The sequence below is a fragment of the Oryza sativa genome, chromosome 6, assembly GCF_034140825.1.
Source record: "Oryza sativa Japonica Group chromosome 6, ASM3414082v1".
Classification (NCBI taxonomy): Eukaryota; Viridiplantae; Streptophyta; class Magnoliopsida; order Poales; family Poaceae; genus Oryza; species Oryza sativa.
Window position 1 is genome coordinate 8,872,936 of NC_089040.1, and position 21,934 is coordinate 8,894,869.

General features: G+C 42.0%; 1 protein-coding gene across 1 annotated transcript; it reads left to right on the plus strand.

The window, feature by feature from the left end:
• Positions 1-7,331: 7,331 nt before the first annotated feature.
• Positions 7,332-9,323, plus strand: LOC4340698 (zinc finger protein CONSTANS-LIKE 16). The gene is made up of 2 exons (XM_015785931.3): positions 7,332-8,520; positions 8,620-9,323. The coding sequence occupies exons 1-2, from the start codon at positions 7,435-7,437 to the stop codon at positions 8,878-8,880; spliced, it is 1,347 nt and encodes a 448-aa protein (XP_015641417.1). The 5' UTR covers positions 7,332-7,434; the 3' UTR covers positions 8,881-9,323.
• Positions 9,324-21,934: the final 12,611 nt, after the last annotated feature.

Below are 21,934 nucleotides of genomic sequence, written 5' to 3' on the forward strand. Positions count from 1 at the left end.
TTCTGAAGTTGTATAGAGACTGTAGCTGTAACTTGTTTTTTTTTTTTACATTTATAAAGATTGAGTAGAACAGTTTGGAATGACCCTATGAGAGCGTATGAAATCAAGTTTCTCTTTGGCAGCTGGTGGGCATCGTGTTTATCCACTTGATTCATGTCTTTGTCTATGTGTACTATGGTATACGGTCTTTGTCTTCGTACATGCCACATTTCACTTTCAAAGCAAAAATACGAACAAGAATACAAAACACAAGAAAGAAATTCAGCCACTTTATTTTGAAATGTTTAAGTGCAAGGGAAAAACACGTGTTGACGTGTAACAGGTGCAGACGCCAAATCTTTAGTGCATCATCATTAAAGAAATGAAAAATACACAAGAGTAGTTGCATACTTGCATGCATATGTTTCGATCCTAAAGTGTGATGACATGAATCATATCCTTAGCCCGATGAACTTGTTTTTCTAAAAAAAATGAGTCAAATGATTAGTATATTGTTTTTTTAATAATGGAAATGGTTTGTATTCGGACTCTACCGATATATATATTGCTATATATATCAGTAAAGAAGGGGATATAAACAGTACACTACTAAGGTTATGTATGGCAGTGCATGCAGCCATGTTACATGTAAGAGAAGAATCTATGTCCCCTTGGTGCTGATTTTCGGCCACTACAAGGTCATGGGTGTGACAGTCTGACAGATATATACTACCTTCGTTTTTTAATAGATGACACTGTTGACTTTTTCTCACATATTTGAACACTCGTCTTATTCAAAAATTTTATGCAAATGCATATGATATAAATCACACTTAAAATACTATGAGTGATAAAAACAACTCATAACAAAATAAATTATAATTACGTAAATTTTTTGAATAAGACGAGTGGTCAAACATATGAGAAAAAGTCAACGGCGTCATCTATTAAAAAACGGAGGGAGTATGTTGTAAGGAATACCATTTCGCTTCAATAGACCCTAACAATTTCTTGGGTTTCATCACTCGTCTGCACGAACTTAGTGCTACCGGTCATGCTTTTTCCTTTAAAAAGTTAAGTATGATACTCAACTGAAAAGCCATTTGAAACGCAGAAATTATACAAGAATTATTCAATTCAAGTTCTGAAAGTGTGTGCTTTCTGGGGCCAAACCACCATCTGAGGGCATATTTTATAACAAAGTAGAAGTGGATGAATTTTGTAGGACTGAAATCCCTTGGAAAACATTTTATCCTTTTGAATACTGGAATGAATCCTATAGAATCCTTTGACCTTTGAATGAAATAGCTCATTTCACACAAACTTTAGAGGAAATTTAATATAAGGGCTAGAGCCCTTGTTTTCTCTTCATTCGTGACTCAAAATTCTTATACTTTTCCTATGATACTACCAACAAAATGATTTGCAAAATTCTGTGCCTTAATTTCCTCTACGATTTGTTGTGGCATGATACCTTATTGTTTTTTCCTATTCTTGTATTTTCAGAATCTTACATTCCATAAGAGCTCTGAAGTATTAAAATAAGGTAAAATTTCTGTTCTATTCATCTTTTCTTTTCTCCTAAGTTGCAACCACTCCAATCCATCCCATACCTTAGCATGTTATGCATATCTTGCAAGTTAATAAGACTTGATGAGCCTTTTTAGTTGCATAATAAAAAATGTGAAAAATTGAAAAAGAAACACATACGAATTTTAGTATAGGATTGCATTTGCAAACAAATGGTTGAGAAAAAAGTTGTAAAATGTATGAGATGAATTGTTTGGAATACACAAGAAAAAGGTAAACACATAATCAGGCTAAATAAGCATAAGGTACAATGCTACTCCTCAACATATGCTCAAAGTATGGTCATTTACATTTGTACACTCCACTTTTCCTATGCCCCATTATTATGATCCATTAATTTGAACAGGATAAATAGTGCCGAATCCTCCAAACCAATCAAAGAACAGCTTGAATCAATGCCACTTTGGATGGTAGTAGTAGGGGTATATTTCCCAACGGGCAAACCAGCTATTTTCTCCCTTGTAACTATCAAATCACTAGGTGATACTATATACAAGCATCAGTGCATCACCGAATACATAATTAAAAACACTAGGTTTTGGAAAATTGACAGACCTATATATCTCTAATAACGCTTTGAGTTTTTGACTCTTGAGTGACGTGGAGGTTTTACTATCCATACTCTTTTTGGGATTTTGATCTTAATTTTGTCCCAAAAAATTTAGGGTGGAAATAGAAGTGAAAGAGACTGGAGTACTAGCAAAAGCGACTCCGGAGACTTCATATCTATCGGTATACAGAGCATAACTATTTGAACATATGTAGGTGGATATGACATTGTTATTCCCCAATTTCTCCACGGAACTGCCACTCTCTAACTTCCAACTTTTCCGTCACATCAAATGTTTATACACATGCATGAAGTATTAAATGTGGATAAAAAAATAATTACACAGTTTTTTTTTTGAGGGAAGGCACTGTAGGGGAAGCCCCCACAGTTAAATAACTTTATTATAGAAAAAAATTACAAAAGATATAACCAATTCAAAAGGGACCGTCTCTCAGAAACATTTAATCTAAAAACTAAAAGGGAAAGATCACTCTTAAAGAGAGCTTTCCAAGAAGAAATTGAGGGTGCTAAATTCTGGAAAATCAGGGAGTTCCTCTGTTTCCAAATATTCCAGGCTGCATAAAGAATTTTCTCCACAAAGTGCGTAGACCTATAAGAATTCATTGCCTGATACAGCATATCTGTGAAGGCAAGAGAAATATCCCAGACAATTCCAAACTGTGCCCAGCAATCAGCACTAAAAGGACATTGAAAAAATAGATGAAAGGTGGTTTCTCTTGCACAGGTTGAGCAAAGGACACAAGTTAGATCTGAATTATTGGGAGGGCAATGCCTTCTGTCAAGCATGTCATAAGTATTGAGTCGGAAGCCATCCAAAAACTTTAACCTTCATAGCGCACTTACTCTTCCAGATCCAAGCTAGATAACTAGGCGCATGTATATGCATGAAATTAATGTCATATATTTTCTTGGAAGAGAACAAACCATTTCCCCAAACATAAGACCAGACATCATTCTCATCAGATAATTGATTTAAAGGATCAGCTGCAGACATTATATCATACTCATGGAAGGCTTGCTCAGACAGAGGGAGATTAAAACGCTGCGAAATACTCTTGGAAGAGGTTAAACTCACTGAATCCTTCAAAGAAACAGCATAAGAGTGAATCCTTGGGTACATTACTGACCTGACTTTATTATTCCAGAAATCATCCCAAAACAGACAAGTCTTTCCACCCCCAACCTTACAGGTGGACAATCCCCTGAAAATGTCTGCAAATTGTAGAACATCTTTCCACCAAAAAGACCCTCTAGGGCGATCAGCATGAGGAACTTTGTTAATATAATAAGTGGACCAGATCAAGCTAACCCAAGGTATTGAGAGCCTATTAACAATTACACAGTTTGCATGTAAATCGCGAGACAAATCTTTTGAGCCTGATTACGCCATGATTTGATAATGTGGTGCTACAGTAAATATTTGCTAATGATGGATTAATTAGGCTTAATAGATTCATCTCGCAGTTTACAGGCGGAATATGTAATTTGTTTTGTTATTAATCTACGATTAATACTTTAAATGTGTGTCCGTATGCGTCAAAAAAAAAATTTTTAGTACATGAACTAAACACAGCATCTGTTACTCCCTCTTTTCCCATTTCCATTTCTTTTTCAGATACGCTGAATTGACGCTTGAGATCCATTGAGAGATGCATGGTGTGCTAGGGACTAGGGAGTCTAGTGTTGACCCAGCTGGGCTCATTCTGGCAGTGGCAGGTCGGCTTGTGTGTTCTGAGCTGTGACTTCTCCAATATTGGCACTATGGAAGCAGGATTGTCTGAGAAGACATTGACAGAAATCTAGGCTATTCATCAAATTAAAACAAAAACAACCCAGGAATCTTTGGAGCCGTCACGGTGATTGTCTGGTTGAAGTCGCCGGTGAGGAGAACCCGTCTGATTAGGGTTACCTACTGATTAAGTTTTTATGAAAAAAAATATTTTGATGTAATTATATTTTCTTTTAATATGATTAAAACAAAATCAAGTATTTGCTTTGGAGTTAGAGGTTGTGTCGGTGTCCTAAACAATAAGTAAAAAAGAAAATGAAAGATAGAACCCGAACTAGTCATTTCAAATGGATGGTGCATTTTATTGTCTTTTGCGAGAGCTGGAGATTCTAATAACCAGCTGATGAGAATTTGGGGGAGTTGAGGTTACCTAGCTTTTGGTGACTAGGACTATAACTGAGTTTCAAAATTTGAGTGAGAATCTAGAATTTTTGGAGAAGCTAGAGATTATGAAAGTAATTGCAGCTCTCCTAACAAGGCGTATAGCTAATGTCACATTTGCACTAGCAGATCTTAATAGAAAATTCAGAGCTGATCCAAATCCAATTCAACACCCAATAATTTTTTAGAGCTGAGCTATATTTTTTTTTAAAAAAAAATCCATTTGTGCCACCAGTTCCTTGCTATAATGCCAATGTGAAATTTATGCTAGAGTAGTTAAAATTGCTGCAAAAAACATTGGATGCTAACCCATGGGCCTTGTTGCTAATTCACCTTGGAAACCTCTTTAATTAGTCTCCTAAAAATTTTCTACAGATTTCCTCCACGAATCCTTTGTTCCGAAGGAGACCTTACTTGTAACAATCTTTTTTTTTTTGTTAAACACACTTCCAGATCCACGGTGAATTAGGAGACCAGATCTCTGAAAGGAAATACTAGGGCGGACCTCTACCAAATTTTCAGTGTAGAAAATAGAGCAGAGCTCTACCAAATTACCATCAATTATATTGTTTAAGATAATAGAATAAATTTACTTCGACCTCTGCATAAGGCATGCACTCAACTATTTATTATTACTAAGTATTGGACCATTGGTCCTAGCCTAAAATAAACAACTAACAAAATACTTCATTCGTTCATTCATATATGACATTTTAACACCAATTTTAGTTTTAGAAAACGTAGTATATGATCGGAGGGGGTGGTAGTACTTGATCCTAAAATACAGTGGTTTTTGATGGGATCCTAAAATACAATGTTGAGTGAAAACACTTAAGCATAAAGCTTATGAATATCCACCCAGGTCCACTGTTGTGTACAGCTTTTGGAAAATGCTATTTCCAGCTTTTGGAAATTAGCAGCAATGATATTTCTGAACAACGCAAGGCCACGTGCTAGTTGGCAAGTAACATCCATACAATATTTTGTGTACATCTCTAAAAATTTGTATATTCTTATATACTTCCAAATAAACTTGCATACATGTCCATGCATAGAAACAAATTTATTCATTTTTTTCAAAAAAAGAGAATTAGTGCTAATTCCCTATGCAAAAGGAATTAAAAAAAAGGTAATAATGGACGCCAACTTTTCTCAAATAATTCCCTTTTCTTCTTGGATACTAACCACATAAGAAAATATTTAGAATGCATTATCTATTTTAATTTTTGAACATACTTAATTACATGGCATTATCTTAAGTGGATAAGGCCTGTACAATTTTAGTGTATCACATCAGCATCACCATGAGTCCGAGTGTTTTGTAAGCCCATGCTGACCTCCCTGCAAAGTTCCAAATTGCTCATCAACCGCTATGTTCCACAACATCAACTTTTCAAGGAGGGTATACAAATCACAGGCCTGGGGACCCCAGGCAATATTTTCTTCGGATTTGGGTGTGAGAGAGGTTCCTTGTTTGGTTGCATATCCAGGCATGGCTAATAGCACAACAACTTTCTTCCGGGACCATATACCAGGACGCGGCGAAAACTATGTATATATGCTGATTTTACTTCACTTATATATCGTGAAATTTTACGCCGAATAAGTGCCAATAATTGAATAGTGACCCAATCGTTATCACTTGGATGTACTAACATTTCATAAATACAATGTAGATCTTCTTGTCTTTTCTTCAAAAATAAATAAATAAATACAATGTAGATCCAAAACACCGATTGTATGCGAATCTAGCGAACACACATATATACTTATCTGACTATCTAAAAATGAAGTCTATTTGCAAAGTAGTATTTGACCAAAGCTTACAAACATATTTTAAAAGTAAAGCTCAGATAAAGAAAACCTAGTTTTCAAGGCAATGGTAACATAGAACCCTAGTTATGCTTTCTTTGTCGAAAAAGAAAAAGTAACATATAACCCTATATGGTAAGATTCTTCTTCCTTCCTTTTTCTTTACCACCATAGCTCCCTAAGAAGGGCACTTGCAAACCACACACGAGGAAGCGGATTTGCCTGATGGATGACTACTGAATGCATGGAGCATGGTTGCCGTTGTGTCCCCAAAAGATGTTCTTACATTCTACCATATAACGTTATGTAAAAGAGTTGTTGCCGATGAATCGCCATTACCAGTGCACCTTCCACCTAAAATGAAGAGATGATTGTGCAAGCTTGTGGATGGGCCCTTTGGATGCATTGTGATAGGTACAAAAGAATAGCATCGCACAACATATTTTCATCATGCATCGACTTTACCTTATATCCTTCAGTAAACAAAATAAATAAATAAATGGCAACCCAAGTTGTGAACATGTTTTATAAACAAGAATGCAAAACCTATTTTTATTAGTAGTGTCTCAAAGTAGTTTTTTAAAACAAAATATTTTCATTATTACTACTACATATTATATATATATATATACTCCTATATCTAAAAAGAAACTGGGCTTGCTTGGGGGAGCTTCTAGCTGCTGCGGCTTCTCCCAGAATCAGAAGCTCTCCCAAACAGTTCAGCTTTTGGTCCAGATTCTGAGAAGCTGTAGTTGTAAAATCCTAAAAATGAACTAGAAGACAGAAGCTGAAAAACCCGGCTTTTCCGGATTTTCAGAAGCACTACCAGTTCTTTCTCAGAACAACTCCCCCAAATAGGCCCTATATATTCCTAGAAAGACTTTTCAGCGGCAGGCCTAGAATGGGCCCACTGCCAGCGGCGTTGCGAGCCGCATCAACCGCGAGGGCGACGGTGGACAGGACTCCGGGCGTCCCGTAGCAAAACGCCGTGGCCCCACCAAAAATCCGGCTCCGCCCAATCCCAGGCCTTCCTGCCGGATGGGGTATTCCCCGTCAACCAATCACGTCGCAGATAAGGCCTGACAGGTGTGCCCCACCAGCCACCCCCAAAGTGCAAAGTACACCCATCGTGGGTCCCACAAAAAGCGCACCACACGGGCCCCACCCCTGGCTAGTGCTACCTGCTACGTAGGGTATAAACGTAAACCCGCGATATTTTCGCCACAAATATTTGTAAGCCTCGTAGGTGTTCGTCCAGCCGCGACACGACACGACACGGGGACTGAAGGAGGAAGAAGAAGAGGAGTGGTAGATGAGCAGCACGGCGAAGGCGGCGGCCGCCGGGGCGGTGGGTGCCAAGTCGGCGCGGGCGTGCGACGGCTGCCTGCGCCGGCGGGCGAGGTGGTACTGCGCGGCGGACGACGCGTTCCTGTGCCAGGGGTGCGACACGTCGGTGCACTCCGCGAACCCGCTCGCGCGGCGCCACGAGCGGCTGCGGCTGCGGCCGTCGTCGCCGCCGCCGCTGGTGCCGCCGTCGGGGTCGGGGCGGCGCGACGAGGCCGTCCCCGCGGCGTGGTTCAAGCGCAAGGCGCGGACCCCGCGGTCGCACGCCGCCAAGAGCGCCGCCGCCTTCGGGCAGCTGCTGTCGAGGCGGCTCGTCGTCGTTCCCGAGGCGGCGGCTGGTAGTGGAGGGGACTCGCCGGAGGAGCGGAAGGACGAGGGGGAGATCGTGGAGGAGCAGGAGCAGCTGCTGTACCGCGTCCCCATCTTTGACCCGGCCCTCTCGGAGTTCTGCTCGCCGCCTCCCCTCGAGGACGCGGCGGCCGCCGTGTCCTGCTGCAATGAGGACGGCGCCGTCGAGAACCCGACGAAGCCGTCCATGACGACGACGACGGCTACAACGCCACCGCTCCAGTTCTTCCCCGACGGCCAAGCCAATTTCGGGCCGACCGACGCCGAGCTGAGGGAGTTCGCCGCCGACATGGAGGCCCTCCTCGGGCGTGGCCTGGACGACGGCAACGACGAGGACTCCTTCTGCATGGAGACGCTGGGGCTCATCGAGCCGGTGGACGACGACGCCGGGCGGGTCAAGGTGGAGGCCGACGGCGACGCCGGGATGACCCTAGCGTGGTGCCACGAGCTGGACACGGAGACATCGTCCGGCGAGATGCTGGACATCGACTTCGACTGCGGCTCACCTCAGGCGGCGACGACACCCGACGAGAAGGTCGGGAGCAGCGGGCCCGCCGCCGCCGACGACGACGCGCAGCTCCAGCAGAGCAACCTCGCCCTCAGCCTCAACTACGAGGCCATCATCGAGAGCTGGGGGACCTCGCCGTGGACCGACGGCGAGCGGCCGCACGTCAAGCTCGACGACTCCTGGCCCCGCGATTACTCGGTACGTGCCACGCCATGCACACCGTACGCCTCGTCTCACCGTATACTCCACAATTTAGCTGGTACTGATGACTTGCTCCGGCGACGTGCGGCGGTGCAGGGGGTGTGGATGGCGGCGGCAGGGGTGTTCGGGCACGGCGGCGAGGAGCAGGCGCTGACGCCGAGGCTGGGGATGGACGGCGGCAGGGAGGCGCGGGTGTCGAGGTACAGGGAGAAGCGGCGGACGCGGCTCTTCTCCAAGAAGATCCGGTACGAGGTGCGCAAGCTCAACGCCGAGAAGCGGCCGCGGATGAAGGGCCGCTTCGTCAAGCGCGCCGCCGCCGCCGCCACCGCCGCCGTCGCCACGGCGTGCGTCGCGTAGCGCTGCATGGCGGAAGTTTGATCTGCCGGCCGCGCGCTCGCCATGAAATCACACAAGAACAAAACAACTCGTCGAAACTGCATTAGTTTTAGCTGGTTTCTTTTACGGTCACACATGCGTCTTCTTTTTCCATCAGTTCACCATTGATGGTTGCTAAGGATCCAAGGACTTTTAATAATAATTATTACTATAATAATAATGATAATACTAAAAAGTGAATTGTACTATTTGTTGAGAGGTATACAGTACCCCTGCGCTCAATTGCTGAAAGTTTTGAAAGTTTTTTTCCTCCCTTCAGATTCAGGGGGTTGGTTGACAGTAGTAGCCTGTAGCTGTGCTGTATGCATATATGTCCATTGGTTGTCCTGCACGGGTACAGTTCGAGGCCAGGAGATATACATGTAAATCAATCAATCAATATATACAACTAATTGATTCAGTGATGACCTCATATGTTTGTTGAGTTGAATAGAAGTTCTTTCACTTTCTCCCAACTTTAAATTTTGAAAGGGGGATAAATTATTGTATGTATTCAGGATTGCAAAATACAAACTTTATTGGTAATCAGTTTTTGCTGAGGTATTTGTTCGAATAAAGTTATGGAATTGAATTCCTCCTTAACTTTCTGTTTAAAAATAATCTTTAGTCCCGATTAGTGTTACCAGCCGGGACTAAAGATCATAAAGTACCGTTAGGCTTTTAAACTGGAGCTAAAGATTTCTTATTTAGTCCCGGTTCCTTTTCGAACCGGGACAAATGTGATTTTTGTCATCCGAGTAAAGATCAGTTCTCTAGTAGTGGTTAGTTCATAAATAGTCTCCAAAAGCTTAACAATGGACTCAAGAAGTATGTTGTTAAGTTAATTTATTTCTAGAAATACAGTATGTGAATCACTGCTCCAACTTGAGAATAATGAGACAAGGGACATAGGGCTTGGGACTAAAGCCCGGCTTGATTAGATTTTCCCCCTGATCAGTTCAATGGGCACTGGTGGAGAAAGCGTTTGTAGTCCCGGTTCGTAACCCCCTTTAGTCCCGGTTTTCAAACCGGGACTACCAATCCGGGACTAAAGATCGCTATCTTTAGTCCCGGGTGAAATAACCGGGACTAAAGATCGAGCTGACCTTTTTTTTATATTTGCATGGCCCTGTTGCTGCATGGTTTATATATATATATATATATATATATATATATATATATATATATATATATATATATATATATATATATATATATATATATGTTTCAATACATATACATGCATAATATATATGTATTTATACATATATATGTTATGCAAATGCATATGTATGTATGTATGTATGTATGTATGTATGTATGTATGTATGTATATATATGTGTGTGTGTGTGAAAGCACTTAACATTTTATGTGCATATATATATGACCAAAATATATATTTACATTAAAGAAATGTGTACATGCATATAAAAAAATAGATATGTATTAATTACAATCCATTATGATGTCCTAGCTAGCTACGATTTCGACGTAGTAGTAGTCATTATCTCAGAAGCTAAGAACATATGAATTGTATTTCCGTCGTAGTAGAATTCACCGTTGGGATCAAGGATTTGTTCGTTGATGAATCCCATAAGTTGTTCTTGAACCACCGCGATAAATTCCTTGTGTGTGAGATTATCCCTTATACGAATAAACTATATGAATGTATGAAATTAATTAGTAAACAACAAATCGATACGTACGCAATGAAATTTTGAATTTATTTGTACGTACATCGAGCTCTCTTGTGGTGATGATTTGGTCTGCAAGGCAGTGGCAATACTCGCACACGTAGTAGCCGCACAAGTTAGTTCCCTGGGCTTGCTTTGCGCACTATATATAAATGACAAATGGTGAGAGATCTAATTAATATACACTTGTATGTATTTGAATTGGAGATTCAATATAAATTTAGAGCATGTGTACTCACAGGAAAATTAAACTTCCGCCTAAGTCTTTCTCTCCAATTGCCGCGGACCAAATGACGGAACCGATACCAAGCCCTACATGGAGTTTAAAGCTATGATCCGTAGTAGCAATTAATTATAACAAGATTCTTAATTAACATAGGAACTTATGACAGTACCTATCTATAAGTTCAAAAACCTTGTCAAACGTAGACTCTTTTTTATCCATTGAGTCATATACGTTGACGGTGCAGGCCTCCAAGTCGAAGAGTAAAAGGACCCAGTGGAATTTGCAATGTGCATCGGATGCATTACATATGAAACACTTAGCATGTTCATACGAGAATGAAATTTGGTATAGGAAGACAGTAAAAACTAACTCGGTGTTGTACGGCAATAGTATGAACGTCTTGTAATGCTGCGCCTTTAGGAGATGGACGAGATTGTCCTCTGTGGCTTGCGGATACTGGTCGAGCATTGCGACGTTTACTTTCCGAGGGTCGATGAATCCAGTATCGAAAACCCCCCGCCGTCGGGCCCTTTGAATCTCCATTCTACAACGATAAAAGGAAGTATATATTATATATAGTCTACTTATATACAAGGACCTAATTAACTAAAGGAAATGTAATAAGAAATCTAAATGAACGATACTTACAAAACCCAGCAACTCATAATAGAGACGTCGAGGGCGTCCAGCTGGTATAGTTCGTAGATACCCTTAAAATTGATCCAGAGAATATCTTCTCCTCGCAAGAAGTCCGTGTCCCTGATCCTCGCTCCGATCATCTCTCTACCGGTGGCACTCATCTCCATGTACAGTTGATGGAATTTGTACATTTGTGTGGATAGGGACTGCAACTGCTCAGGCTTGACAAGCGGTTTACCGAGTTCGTACATGTATTTCACTTCCGCCTTTTCGATTGGTGCGCCTCGTAGCAATTGATCTGTAGTTAGCCCGGTGTCATTAATAAATTCTTGTATTCCAAAATCTTCACTGGTCACCAACGGCTCGATCTCCTGGTTTGGTTGCTCTCCAAGCTGAGGGACTGGTTTGGACTTTCCAGAAGATGCTTTCTTAAGTGTTCGCTCATAGTCTGATAGCTTTATGGCCTCCTTGGCAGGTGCAGACATACCCCTGAAGAAGTTCCTAGCACTCGGGTCTATAGGAATCTTCTTTTCTCGACTTCGAGGCTTCAATTGTCTCCTGACTTCTGATGCCACATAAGCGTCAAGCTCCTCTTGCGTGCAATCGTACCCCGGGTCCTTGTTTTTTGCAGCGTCAACTTTCGCCTTCTTCGTTGCCCTTGTGGGGGCAGGCGGTGGAGCTTGGGAGGCCCTTGACTTGGAAGGTGCTGGACGAGGAGCTTGCGGAGGAGTCGGTGTAGGAGCCTGAGGAGGAGTCGGTGCAGGAGCCTGAGGAGGAGTCGGTGCAAAAGCCTGAGGTGGAGACGGTGCTGGAGCATGAGGAGGAGACGGTGCAGGAGCCTGAGGAGGAGATGGCGGAGCCGGAGGAGATGGTGCACGAGACGCCGCTTGTCGCCCAGGGGGATGATGTATCGCTTGCGCCGTAGTATAATGGCGTGGCTTGTGTCTCGTAGATGCGTCTCACCGTCTCCTCCAGGGTAGTCCAACTCGAGGTCCTCGTACGCGCCTTCCACCAACTCAATTTCGACCTTGGAGTATCCTGCTGGAATCGGCCTGCAGTGGTAAGTCCCTGAAGGGTCCGTTGGGATGGCCATGCCTGACGCCACCTTCACGTGGTGATAGGTTATTTATTAGTAATCAACATATATAAGCAGCAACTTGCGGAATGGACAAGTCTAAAATCTATAAACTACGAGCTTACCTTTATTGATAAGTTCTTGAAGGGAATATGCAGCTCACATGGTGTCTGCTGAGTGATATCATCAACGGGACAGGTGGATTCGTCCTGGGTTTGCATGGCGTCCATGCTTTGTGATCCTACCTACCCCGTTGAGGCGCAGCTGCTACGATTGCTGAAGGGCTCACCATTGCAGGAGGAATGTACGGCTGGGGATCATGGGACCGATGTGCGGCCATGCGTTCATCAACCTTCCTTGCCACCTCCTCTTGCATGCTGAGCTCGTAGCTCGATACCCTGTACTCAAGATCTGCAATCTTCGCCTCGGTATCTCTCTTGCTCCTTATCCGACTCCTGTACGTGTGGATGTCCTCCTTGAATCCAATCTTCCAAGGAATCACCCCTTTCCCTCATGTTCGTCCTGGATGCTCGGGAGTCTACAGGGCGAGTGACAGCTCGTCCTTCTCTCTGTCGGGTTGGAACGTGCCTTGAGAAGAGGCTTCCACTGCGTCCGTTAGTCGACGCGCAGCCTCGTGTATCTGATCGCTGAAGACCAGGGAGCCATCAACTGGGTTGAGCATTCCACCGTGAGCATAGTACCAGAACTTCGATCGATCCGGCCATTTAGCGGTGGCCGGTTCGATACCCCTCTCAAGCAAGCTTGCCTCCATCTCCTCCCACTTCGGCATCGCGACGCTATAGCCGCCTGACCCCAAGTGGTGATGGTACTTCTTCTTGGCGGCATTTTCATTGTTTCTTTCCATCATCGCCTGCCCTTGTTGACCTGTCTTATATGCAACGAACTCGTCCTAGTGATCCCTTAGCTTTGGGAATGTGTCGAAGTTCGGTGCCTGCCCCTTCAGGATGTATTTCTGGTACAGATCTCCCTTGAAGCTCTGAAACTGTTCTGCCATTTTCTTTAGAGTCCACCTTTTCACTTTGTTCTCTATACCCGCGGGAAGGGTGAATGTCTCAAGCATTGTGGTCCACAACATCTCTTTCTCCGAATCTGGGACAAAGCTCTCATGATCTCCGTGTGCCCTTGTTCTACGCCAATACACCGTACTGACAGGCACGTTATCCCGCACAAACCAACCGTTGTGTTGTACGTAGTTCTTGGCTGCTTCTGCCGGGGCACTAGGTCGGCCATCTTCGTCCACTTCCGTTATGATGTGCCGACCCTCTAGCTTCTTCGCGGCACCTCGTTGTCCGCATGCCCTCTTCTGTCCAGCGGAGGGTTGACTTCCACTAGCCTCCTCCTCCTCGTTCCCCTCTACATCCCTCTCCACGTTCTCCTCCTGGTTCCCCTCCGCATCCCTCTCCACGTTCCCTTCCTCGTTCATGTACTGGTTTGGATCCTCGTTCCCCTCTTCTTCGTTCCAGTACTAGCTGCTTCCCTCCGCAATTGTATCGTACAGTATCTGTTCCTCATTGCGATCAGCCATCTGTTCATACAAGAAATATTTGCTAAGTCTATAGGTCATATTTGCTTTAACAATCTTATATGCTAACAATCATAAATGCTAAGTCTAAGTGTCGTATATTAGAACCCTAGATAATCATTAAAACTGTACTAATCTTGTACTAAAACTCTAACAATCATATATGCTAAGTCTAATTACAAATCTAATAATCTTATATTAAGACTCAAATAATCTTGTATTAAAACTCAAATAATCTTATATTAAAAATCTAATAGTCATATATGCTAAGTCTAACTGTTGTATATTAGAACCCTAGACAATCATATATGCTAAGTCTAATTACAAATCTAATAATCTTATAATAAAACTCAAATAATCGTGTATTAAAACTCTAATAATCTTATATTAAAAATCTAATAGTCATATATGCTAAGTCTAACTGTCGTATATTAGAAACCTAGACAATCATATATGCTAAGTCTAATTACAAATCTAATAATCTTATATTAAAACTCAAATAATCTTATATTAAAACTCTAATAATCTTATATTAAAACTCTAACAGTCATATATGCTAAGCCTAAGTGTCGTATATTAGAACCCTAGACAATCATATATGCTAAGTCTAATTACAAATCTAATAATCTTATATTAAAACTAAAATAATCTTGTATTAAACCTCTAATAATCTTATATTAAAACTCTAACAGTCATATATGCTAAGCCTAAGTGTCGTATATTAGAACCCTAAACAATCATATATGCTAAGTCTAATTACAAATCTAATAATCTTATATTAAAACTCAAATAATCTTGTATTAAAACTCTAATAATCTTATATTAAAACTCTAACAGTCATATATGCTAAGCCTAAGTGTCGTATATTAGAACCCTAGATAATCATATATTTACATCACTTGCCTGCGCGAATTCCTTCGAGGGCTAGCTACCACTCCGGCTTGAGGGACGACGACGACGACGTCTTTTCTGCAACATACAAAAAAATGTATTAGGCTAAACGCAAAGTAACATAATTTCACATTCGCGTTCTCGTTAAGTTCATGTTCCGTTCACGATCGTTCACGTTCGCGTTCTCATTAAGTTCATGTTTCGTTCACCTACGTTCGTTCGTTCACGTTAACGTACGTTAAGTTCATGTTCGTGTTCTCGTTAAGTTCATGTTTCGTTCACGTACGTTCGTTCGTTTACGTCCGTTCACGTTAACGTACGTTAAGTTCACGTATCGTTCACGTACGTTCGTTCGTTCACGTTAACGTACGTTAAGTTCACGTTTCGTTCACGTTCACGTTAAGTTCACGTTTGTTCACGTCCGCGTTCATGTTCACGTACGTTCGTTCGTTCACGTTCACGTTAAGTTCACGTTCGTTCAACTTCACGTACGTTCGTTCATTCACGATCGTTTGTTACCGTTCACGTTGTCGTTAAGTTCTCGCCTAAGTCACGTTTCGTTCGTTCATGTGGCGGCAGCGGAGTGGCAGTGTGGTGGCAGCGGAGCGGCGGCGTGGCGGCGCGGCTGCGGCTTGGCGCGGCGGCGGCGTGGCGGCACGGCGTCGGCGTGGCACGGCGGTGGCGTGCCGCGGCGGTGTGGCGCGGCCCGGCGTCATGGCACGGCGGGCGTGACGCGGTCCGGAGGCGTTGCGGCGGCATCATTGGCACTGCCGGCGCGACGTCGTCGGCGATGGCGGCCGCATCGAGGTCGGGGTCGGCATCGGCGGGAGGCGGAGTCGTGTTCGACCGCGTCGACGTCGGCGGCGGCGTCGGCAACGAGGCGGCCGGTGGCGGTTTGGGGAGAGAGAGAGATCGAGGTCGTCGAGAGAGAGAGGGAGGCGGATGTAACATTTTCTGTAGATGTCCGAGACGACGGCGAGATACGACGGCGGCGTCGGTGCGAGGATGCCCTAGGCAGTGGCGGCGAAGGAGAAGCCGAGAGAGATCGATCGGGGAAAAAACTTCTAAGTGTTGGTGGAGAAGACGAGGGCGCGCATCGGGAATATATATACCCCTAGATCTTTAGTCCCGGTTCGTAAGAACAACCGGGACTAAAGATATCTTTACTCAACAACCGGGAGTAAAGATATCTTTAGTTCCGGTTGTTCTCATCAACCGGGACTAAAGATATTTTTCCGCTATTTCCAAATTCTTTTTAAACCCGGTTAGGGTTAAGAACCGAGACTACTGATAAACACACTGAATATTGATTTTCATTACATATGTGTTTCTAAAATAGAAAATAATGCATTAAAATTATTTAAAGTCGAAAAAGTAATGACAATTACTTCAAAAAATTATTGTTGTCTGTTGTAAATTAAGTGGATAAAACGTAATAAGCAAATATATGATTTAAAATTAATAAAAATTCTAATAATCATATATAATTAGCATATGAATGATATTAAATTGTTAAAAATTTTAATTAACATATGTACATACCACATGCATGATTTAAAATTAATAAAAATTCTAATAATCATATATAATTAGCATATGCATGATATTAAATTGTTAAAAACTCTAATTAACATATGTAAATGCCACATGCATGATTTAAAAATTTTAAAAATTCTAATTATCGCATATAACTAGCATATGCATGATTTAAAGTTGTTAAAAACTCTAATAATCGTACGTAATTAACATATGCCATACAACAATTGATTTATATGGATAATCAATACATTCAAAATAGTTTACATCGTGTACACAATAATTACGGCAATACATCGGCGGTGACGATTGACCGCACGTACTTTCTCCTCACTATTGTTCCCTCCTTGTGATCGCTACGTGAGTAAGGGGTGTCTTCATTTGATACGAGGATGCTAGGGTCAATCGTCACCATGAAAGGGGGTTGCCCATCCAACTGATCGTAATCCTCGTCAGTCTTGTCCTCAACTCCGACAATTTTTCTTTTGCCTGGGAAAACCACGTGACGCTTCGACTCGTCAGGCCCTTTGCCCTTCTTTGCTTTGCTAGACATGTCCTTCACGTAAAAGACTTGCGTTACATCATTGGCAAGGACAAAAGGTTGGTCCGAGCATCCAACCTTGTTAAGATCAACTGTTGTCATCCCACTGTCATCAATCGTTACGCCTCCACCAGTCAACCTAACCCATTGGCACCAGAACAGAGGGACCTTGAGAGGACCATAGTCAAGTTCCCATATGTCCTCGATGGCACCGTAATACGTGCCAGTTGTTCCATCGTGTCCCATGGCATCGGTACGAACAGCGCTATTTTGGTTCGTGCTCTTCATGTCTTGGGCTCTCGTGTAGAATGTGTACCCATTGATCTCATATCCCTGGAATGTCGCGATCGAGCCAGATGGTCCCCTCACCAGGAAGGCCAGTTGTTGGTTGATCGTCTTGTTACCCATGAGATGTTGTCGTAGCCACGCGGGGAAAGTATCAATGTGATGCCGTGTAATCCATGCATCGGACTTACCGATGTTTCTGGCGCGAACTAAAGCCAAGTGCTCCTCGATGTAAGGAGCTACCAATGAAGATTGTTGCAGAACCGTGAAATGGGCTTTACGGAATAAATTGTTGTCTACCGTCATTATTGCTTTCCTTCCGAGAGATCCCTTTCCCCGTAGTTTACCTTCATAGCGTGATTCAGGTACCCCGATTGGGCGAAGGTCTTCAATAAATTCTATGCAAAATTCGATGACCTCCTCTGTTCCATACCCCTTGGCGATGCTTGCCTCTGGACGAGCACGGTTACGAACATACTTCTTCAGAACGCCCATGTAACTCTCGAAAGGAAACATGTTGTGTAGGTACACAGGCCCGAGAATACCGATCTCTTTGACAAGGTGACAAAGCAGATGCGTCATTATATTGAAAAATGACGGTGGAAATATCAACTTAAAACTGACAAGACATTGCACCACATCATTCTGAAGGGCTTCTAATCTATCTGGATCGATGATCTTCTGCGAAATTGCGTTCATGAAAGCACATAGCTTTGTTATTATTGCCCGGAGATTGTCTGGAAGGATACCCCTTATTACAACTGGTAGCAGTTGTGTCATCAACACGTGACAGTCATGAGACTTTAGGTTTGTGAACTTCTTCTCCTTCGTGCTTATTATTCGCTTTATATTCGTGGAGTATCCAGACGGTACCTTTATGCTCTTTAAGCATTCAAATATACTTTCCTTCTCTGCCTTGCTAAGAGTGTAGCTGGCTGGACTCAAGTAATGGCTTCCTTTCTCCTTTGGTTCCGGGTGAAGGTCGCCGCGTTGTTCCATATGCTTCAGATCATTACGTGCTTCCAGTGTATCTTTCGACTTTCCATATACACCTAGGAAGCCAAGAAGGTTTACGCAAAGGTTCTTAGTGAGGTGCATCACGTCGATTGCGTGGCGGACGTCCAAGAATTCCCAATAGGGTAACTCCCAAAATATAGAGTTCTTTTTCCACATCGCCGCGTGACCATCTTCGCTCTCTATAGGCTGGCTTCCAGACCCCTTTCTGAACACTACTTTAAGATCTTTAACCATAGCAAACACTGTTTTCCCGCTGCGATGTTTAGGCTTCGTACGGTGGTTCGCCTTATGTTCAAAGTGCTTGCCTTTCTTCCGTACCGGGTGGTTTGCAGTAAGGAATCGACGATGACCCATATACACAACCTTCCTACAGTGCTTAAGATACGTACTTTCTATTTCATCCATACAGTGAGTGCAAGCCTTGTACCCCTTATTGGACTGACCGGAAAGGTTGCTAAGTGCAAGCCAATCGTTGATGGTTACGAACAGCAGCGCTCGTAGGTTAAACTCCTCCTGTTTGTCCTCGTCCCACATGGGGACACCTTCCTTTTTCCACAACAGTTTAAGATTTTCGACCAGTGGTCTTAAGTACACATCGATGTCGTTACCAGGTTGCTTGGGACCTTGAATAATAATCGGCATCATTATGTACTTCCTCTTCATGCATAGCCAAGGGGGGAGGTTGTATATACACATCGTAACGGGCCAAGTGCTATGGCCGTTGCTCATCTCTCCAAAAGGATTCATGCCATCTGTACTTAAACCAAACCGTATGTTTCGTTCGTTCTTTCCAAAGTCTTTAAATTTTCTGTCGATGTTTCGCCACTACGAACCATCAGCGAAGTGTCTCAGCATCCCATCCTGTTAACGCTCTTCAGCGTGCCATCGCATCATTCTAGCATTCCCCTTGTTCCTGAACAAACGCCTTAGCCGTGGTATTATAGGGAAATACCACATCACCTTAGTAGGAATTCTCTTCTACGTTAGCTGCCCGTCAACTTCTCCTGGATCGTCTCGTCTAATCTTGTATGGTAGTGCTTTGCAAACAGGGCATGCTTCTAGGTTCTCGTACTCCTCACCGCGATATAGGATACAATCATTCGAACATGCGTGAATCTTCTGAACTTCTAGTCCTAGAGGGCAGACTATCTTCTTAGCCTCGTACGTTGTCTCGGGCAATTTGTTTCCCTCCGGAAGAATGTTCTTGACGAGTTTCAATAAATCGCCAAATGCCTTGTCACTAACACCATTTTTTGCCTTCCATTGCAAGAACTTCAGAGTGGTATCCAACTTTTTGTGCCCCTGCTAGTAACCTGGGTACAACGACATTCTGTAGTCCTCTAACATCTTGTCCAATTTATGGGCCCCCTTTTCACTTTCGCAGTCCTCCTTGGCGTCCTGCAACATCTGACCAAGATCATCAGCAACGTCGTTACCATCAGCATCCCTTTCCTCCTCACCCGTTTGATTTCCTTCAAATCCAGCGTACTGAGCAAAGTCCGGAATATTGTCGTCTTCCACTTCATCTTCTTCCATTTCAACCCCTTGCTCTCCGTGCGATGTCCAACAATTATAACTAGGCATGAACCCCGACTCAAATAAGTGGAAATGAATAGTTCTTAATGTAGAATACTCCTTCTGGTTTTTTCACTTATTGCATGGACAACAGATAAAACCCTTATGCTTGTTAGCATCAGCCACTCTCAAAAAATAATGCACGTCATCAATAAACTCTTTTGACCGTCGGTCCGCGTACATCCATTGCCGATCCATCTACATGAAATACACAAAAATCGTAAAAATAATCAACAAAAGTCAAACCAATTAAACAATCATACAATAATTGTATATAATTATTCATACAATAATTATAAAATAATCCCACATATTATTCTTGTTTTAATTATTTTTATTGTTGCAAACACATATTTAATGTGTTGTACTTATTTTAGTTTTAAATTAACTTTTTTTCTGTTCTCTTAGATTAATTTTCAATATTTTTTCCTTCTCAACTCTTTTATCAAAACATTTTATAAAATTCTACATAAACAAAAATTCTATATTCTTTCCTCCCTACACAAATTTTCTTTCTCATCAACTTCCATCAAAGTTTTTAGAGGCAATAATGTATGCAAAACATATCTCTAAATGTAATATGCTAAGCAAAAAACATTGGAGGATGAAGTTGCTAACCTTTTAGACGCCTCCAATTTGTATATTATCACCAAAATAAATTCACAATAAATTTTGGCAGCACCTTCCCTCCTCCTCAAGAAATTTTGAAGCTTAGCTCAGGCTGGAAGAAGACATATATAAAGGAAGCTAACTTTAGTCCCGGTTGATAACACCAACCAGGACTAAAGATAGGGGGGGCTGATAGCCCCTGACAACAAGTGAACCGGGACTAAAAATCACATTCCGTTGCGCTTATAAACCATGAACAAAGATGATTTCTCTAGTAGTGAACCTTGAAGAAACACATATATGTTTGGTTGATTCCGTGAACAATAGTTAGAGTTGATTATACTCTCTGTAATTTTTTATGGGAAATATATCATTTAATGGTGAAAGAACTGCAAGAGGGCCAGTGTTCTATAAAGGCTAGTTGCCTAGGACACCCATGATCCAACACAAGCAAACACATGACTTTTCTCTTTATTATTATGAACGAAATGTTCACACATGAAAGGAGGAAAAGTAGCATCTTTAAGTTTAAACATTGAGAAATAAAATAAATGGATACTTTATGTTGCATTTCTTAGATAGGGTTTAGACTTCAATTTTTTTATTTAAAGTTTACTTACGCACCTAAATTTGACGCAAGCAAGTGGAATCAAATTTCACTTCCCTAATCTGCTGTAGAGCCAATATGCCTAACTGAGCTATATAAAGTTATAAACTCATTCCACTTCGTCTAATGTTAAACGAAGAGGGGCAAAGTTACACATATGTGGCTCAAACTTCCTATGAAAAGCTAGCCCAAATATTTGCCTCATGCATGCCAAGCTATGGGCTGAGACACTATTGCTAACAAGTGTGGGCTTTAAAGCTTCACCGTCTGGTTTGGTAATTGTGGTCCTATCTCATGTTTTCATTTCCTTTGAGAAGTCCAACGAACTTTCACTCTCTCTCTTTAGTTCCACAAAGTTCCAGTGTTAGATTTCCTGTAAATTACTCAGATACACTACCCCTAGTATTTGAATAAATTTTATAAAACTACATATTTTGATTAACTTATTGCAAAAATTACAGATAAATCACAAAACTACAGATTTAATGACAAAATTATCACAAGCTATATATTTAATATTGAAGTTATCACAAAACTACATATTCTAGAACTTAAATCCTAGCACTATCGTTATATTGGAGCTATAAAATTATAGTGTTGTGATTAAATTGCCCAAACCTTTAGTTTTATGATAATCAAAATTGCTACTTATTCTTTATTTTTGTGACACTCCATCTTAAATATATAGTTTTGTGAGAAATTTTACGCTAAATATATAGTTTTGTGATCAACATCTTAAATATAGTTTTATGATAGTTTGATCGAAGTATACGTAGTTTTATGAAATCTACTTCTGG

What these genes read in the sequence shown, in the direction of transcription:
- LOC4340698 (XM_015785931.3), top strand. Translation starts at nt 7,435, where the DNA reads ATGAGCAGCACGGCGAAGGCGGCGGCCGCCGGGGCGGTGGGTGCCAAG. An exon ending in CCTGGCCCCGCGATTACTCG is followed by an intron (nt 8,521 to 8,619) that starts GTACGTGCCACG and finishes GCGGCGGTGCAG; the next exon opens with GGGGTGTGGATGGCGGCGGC.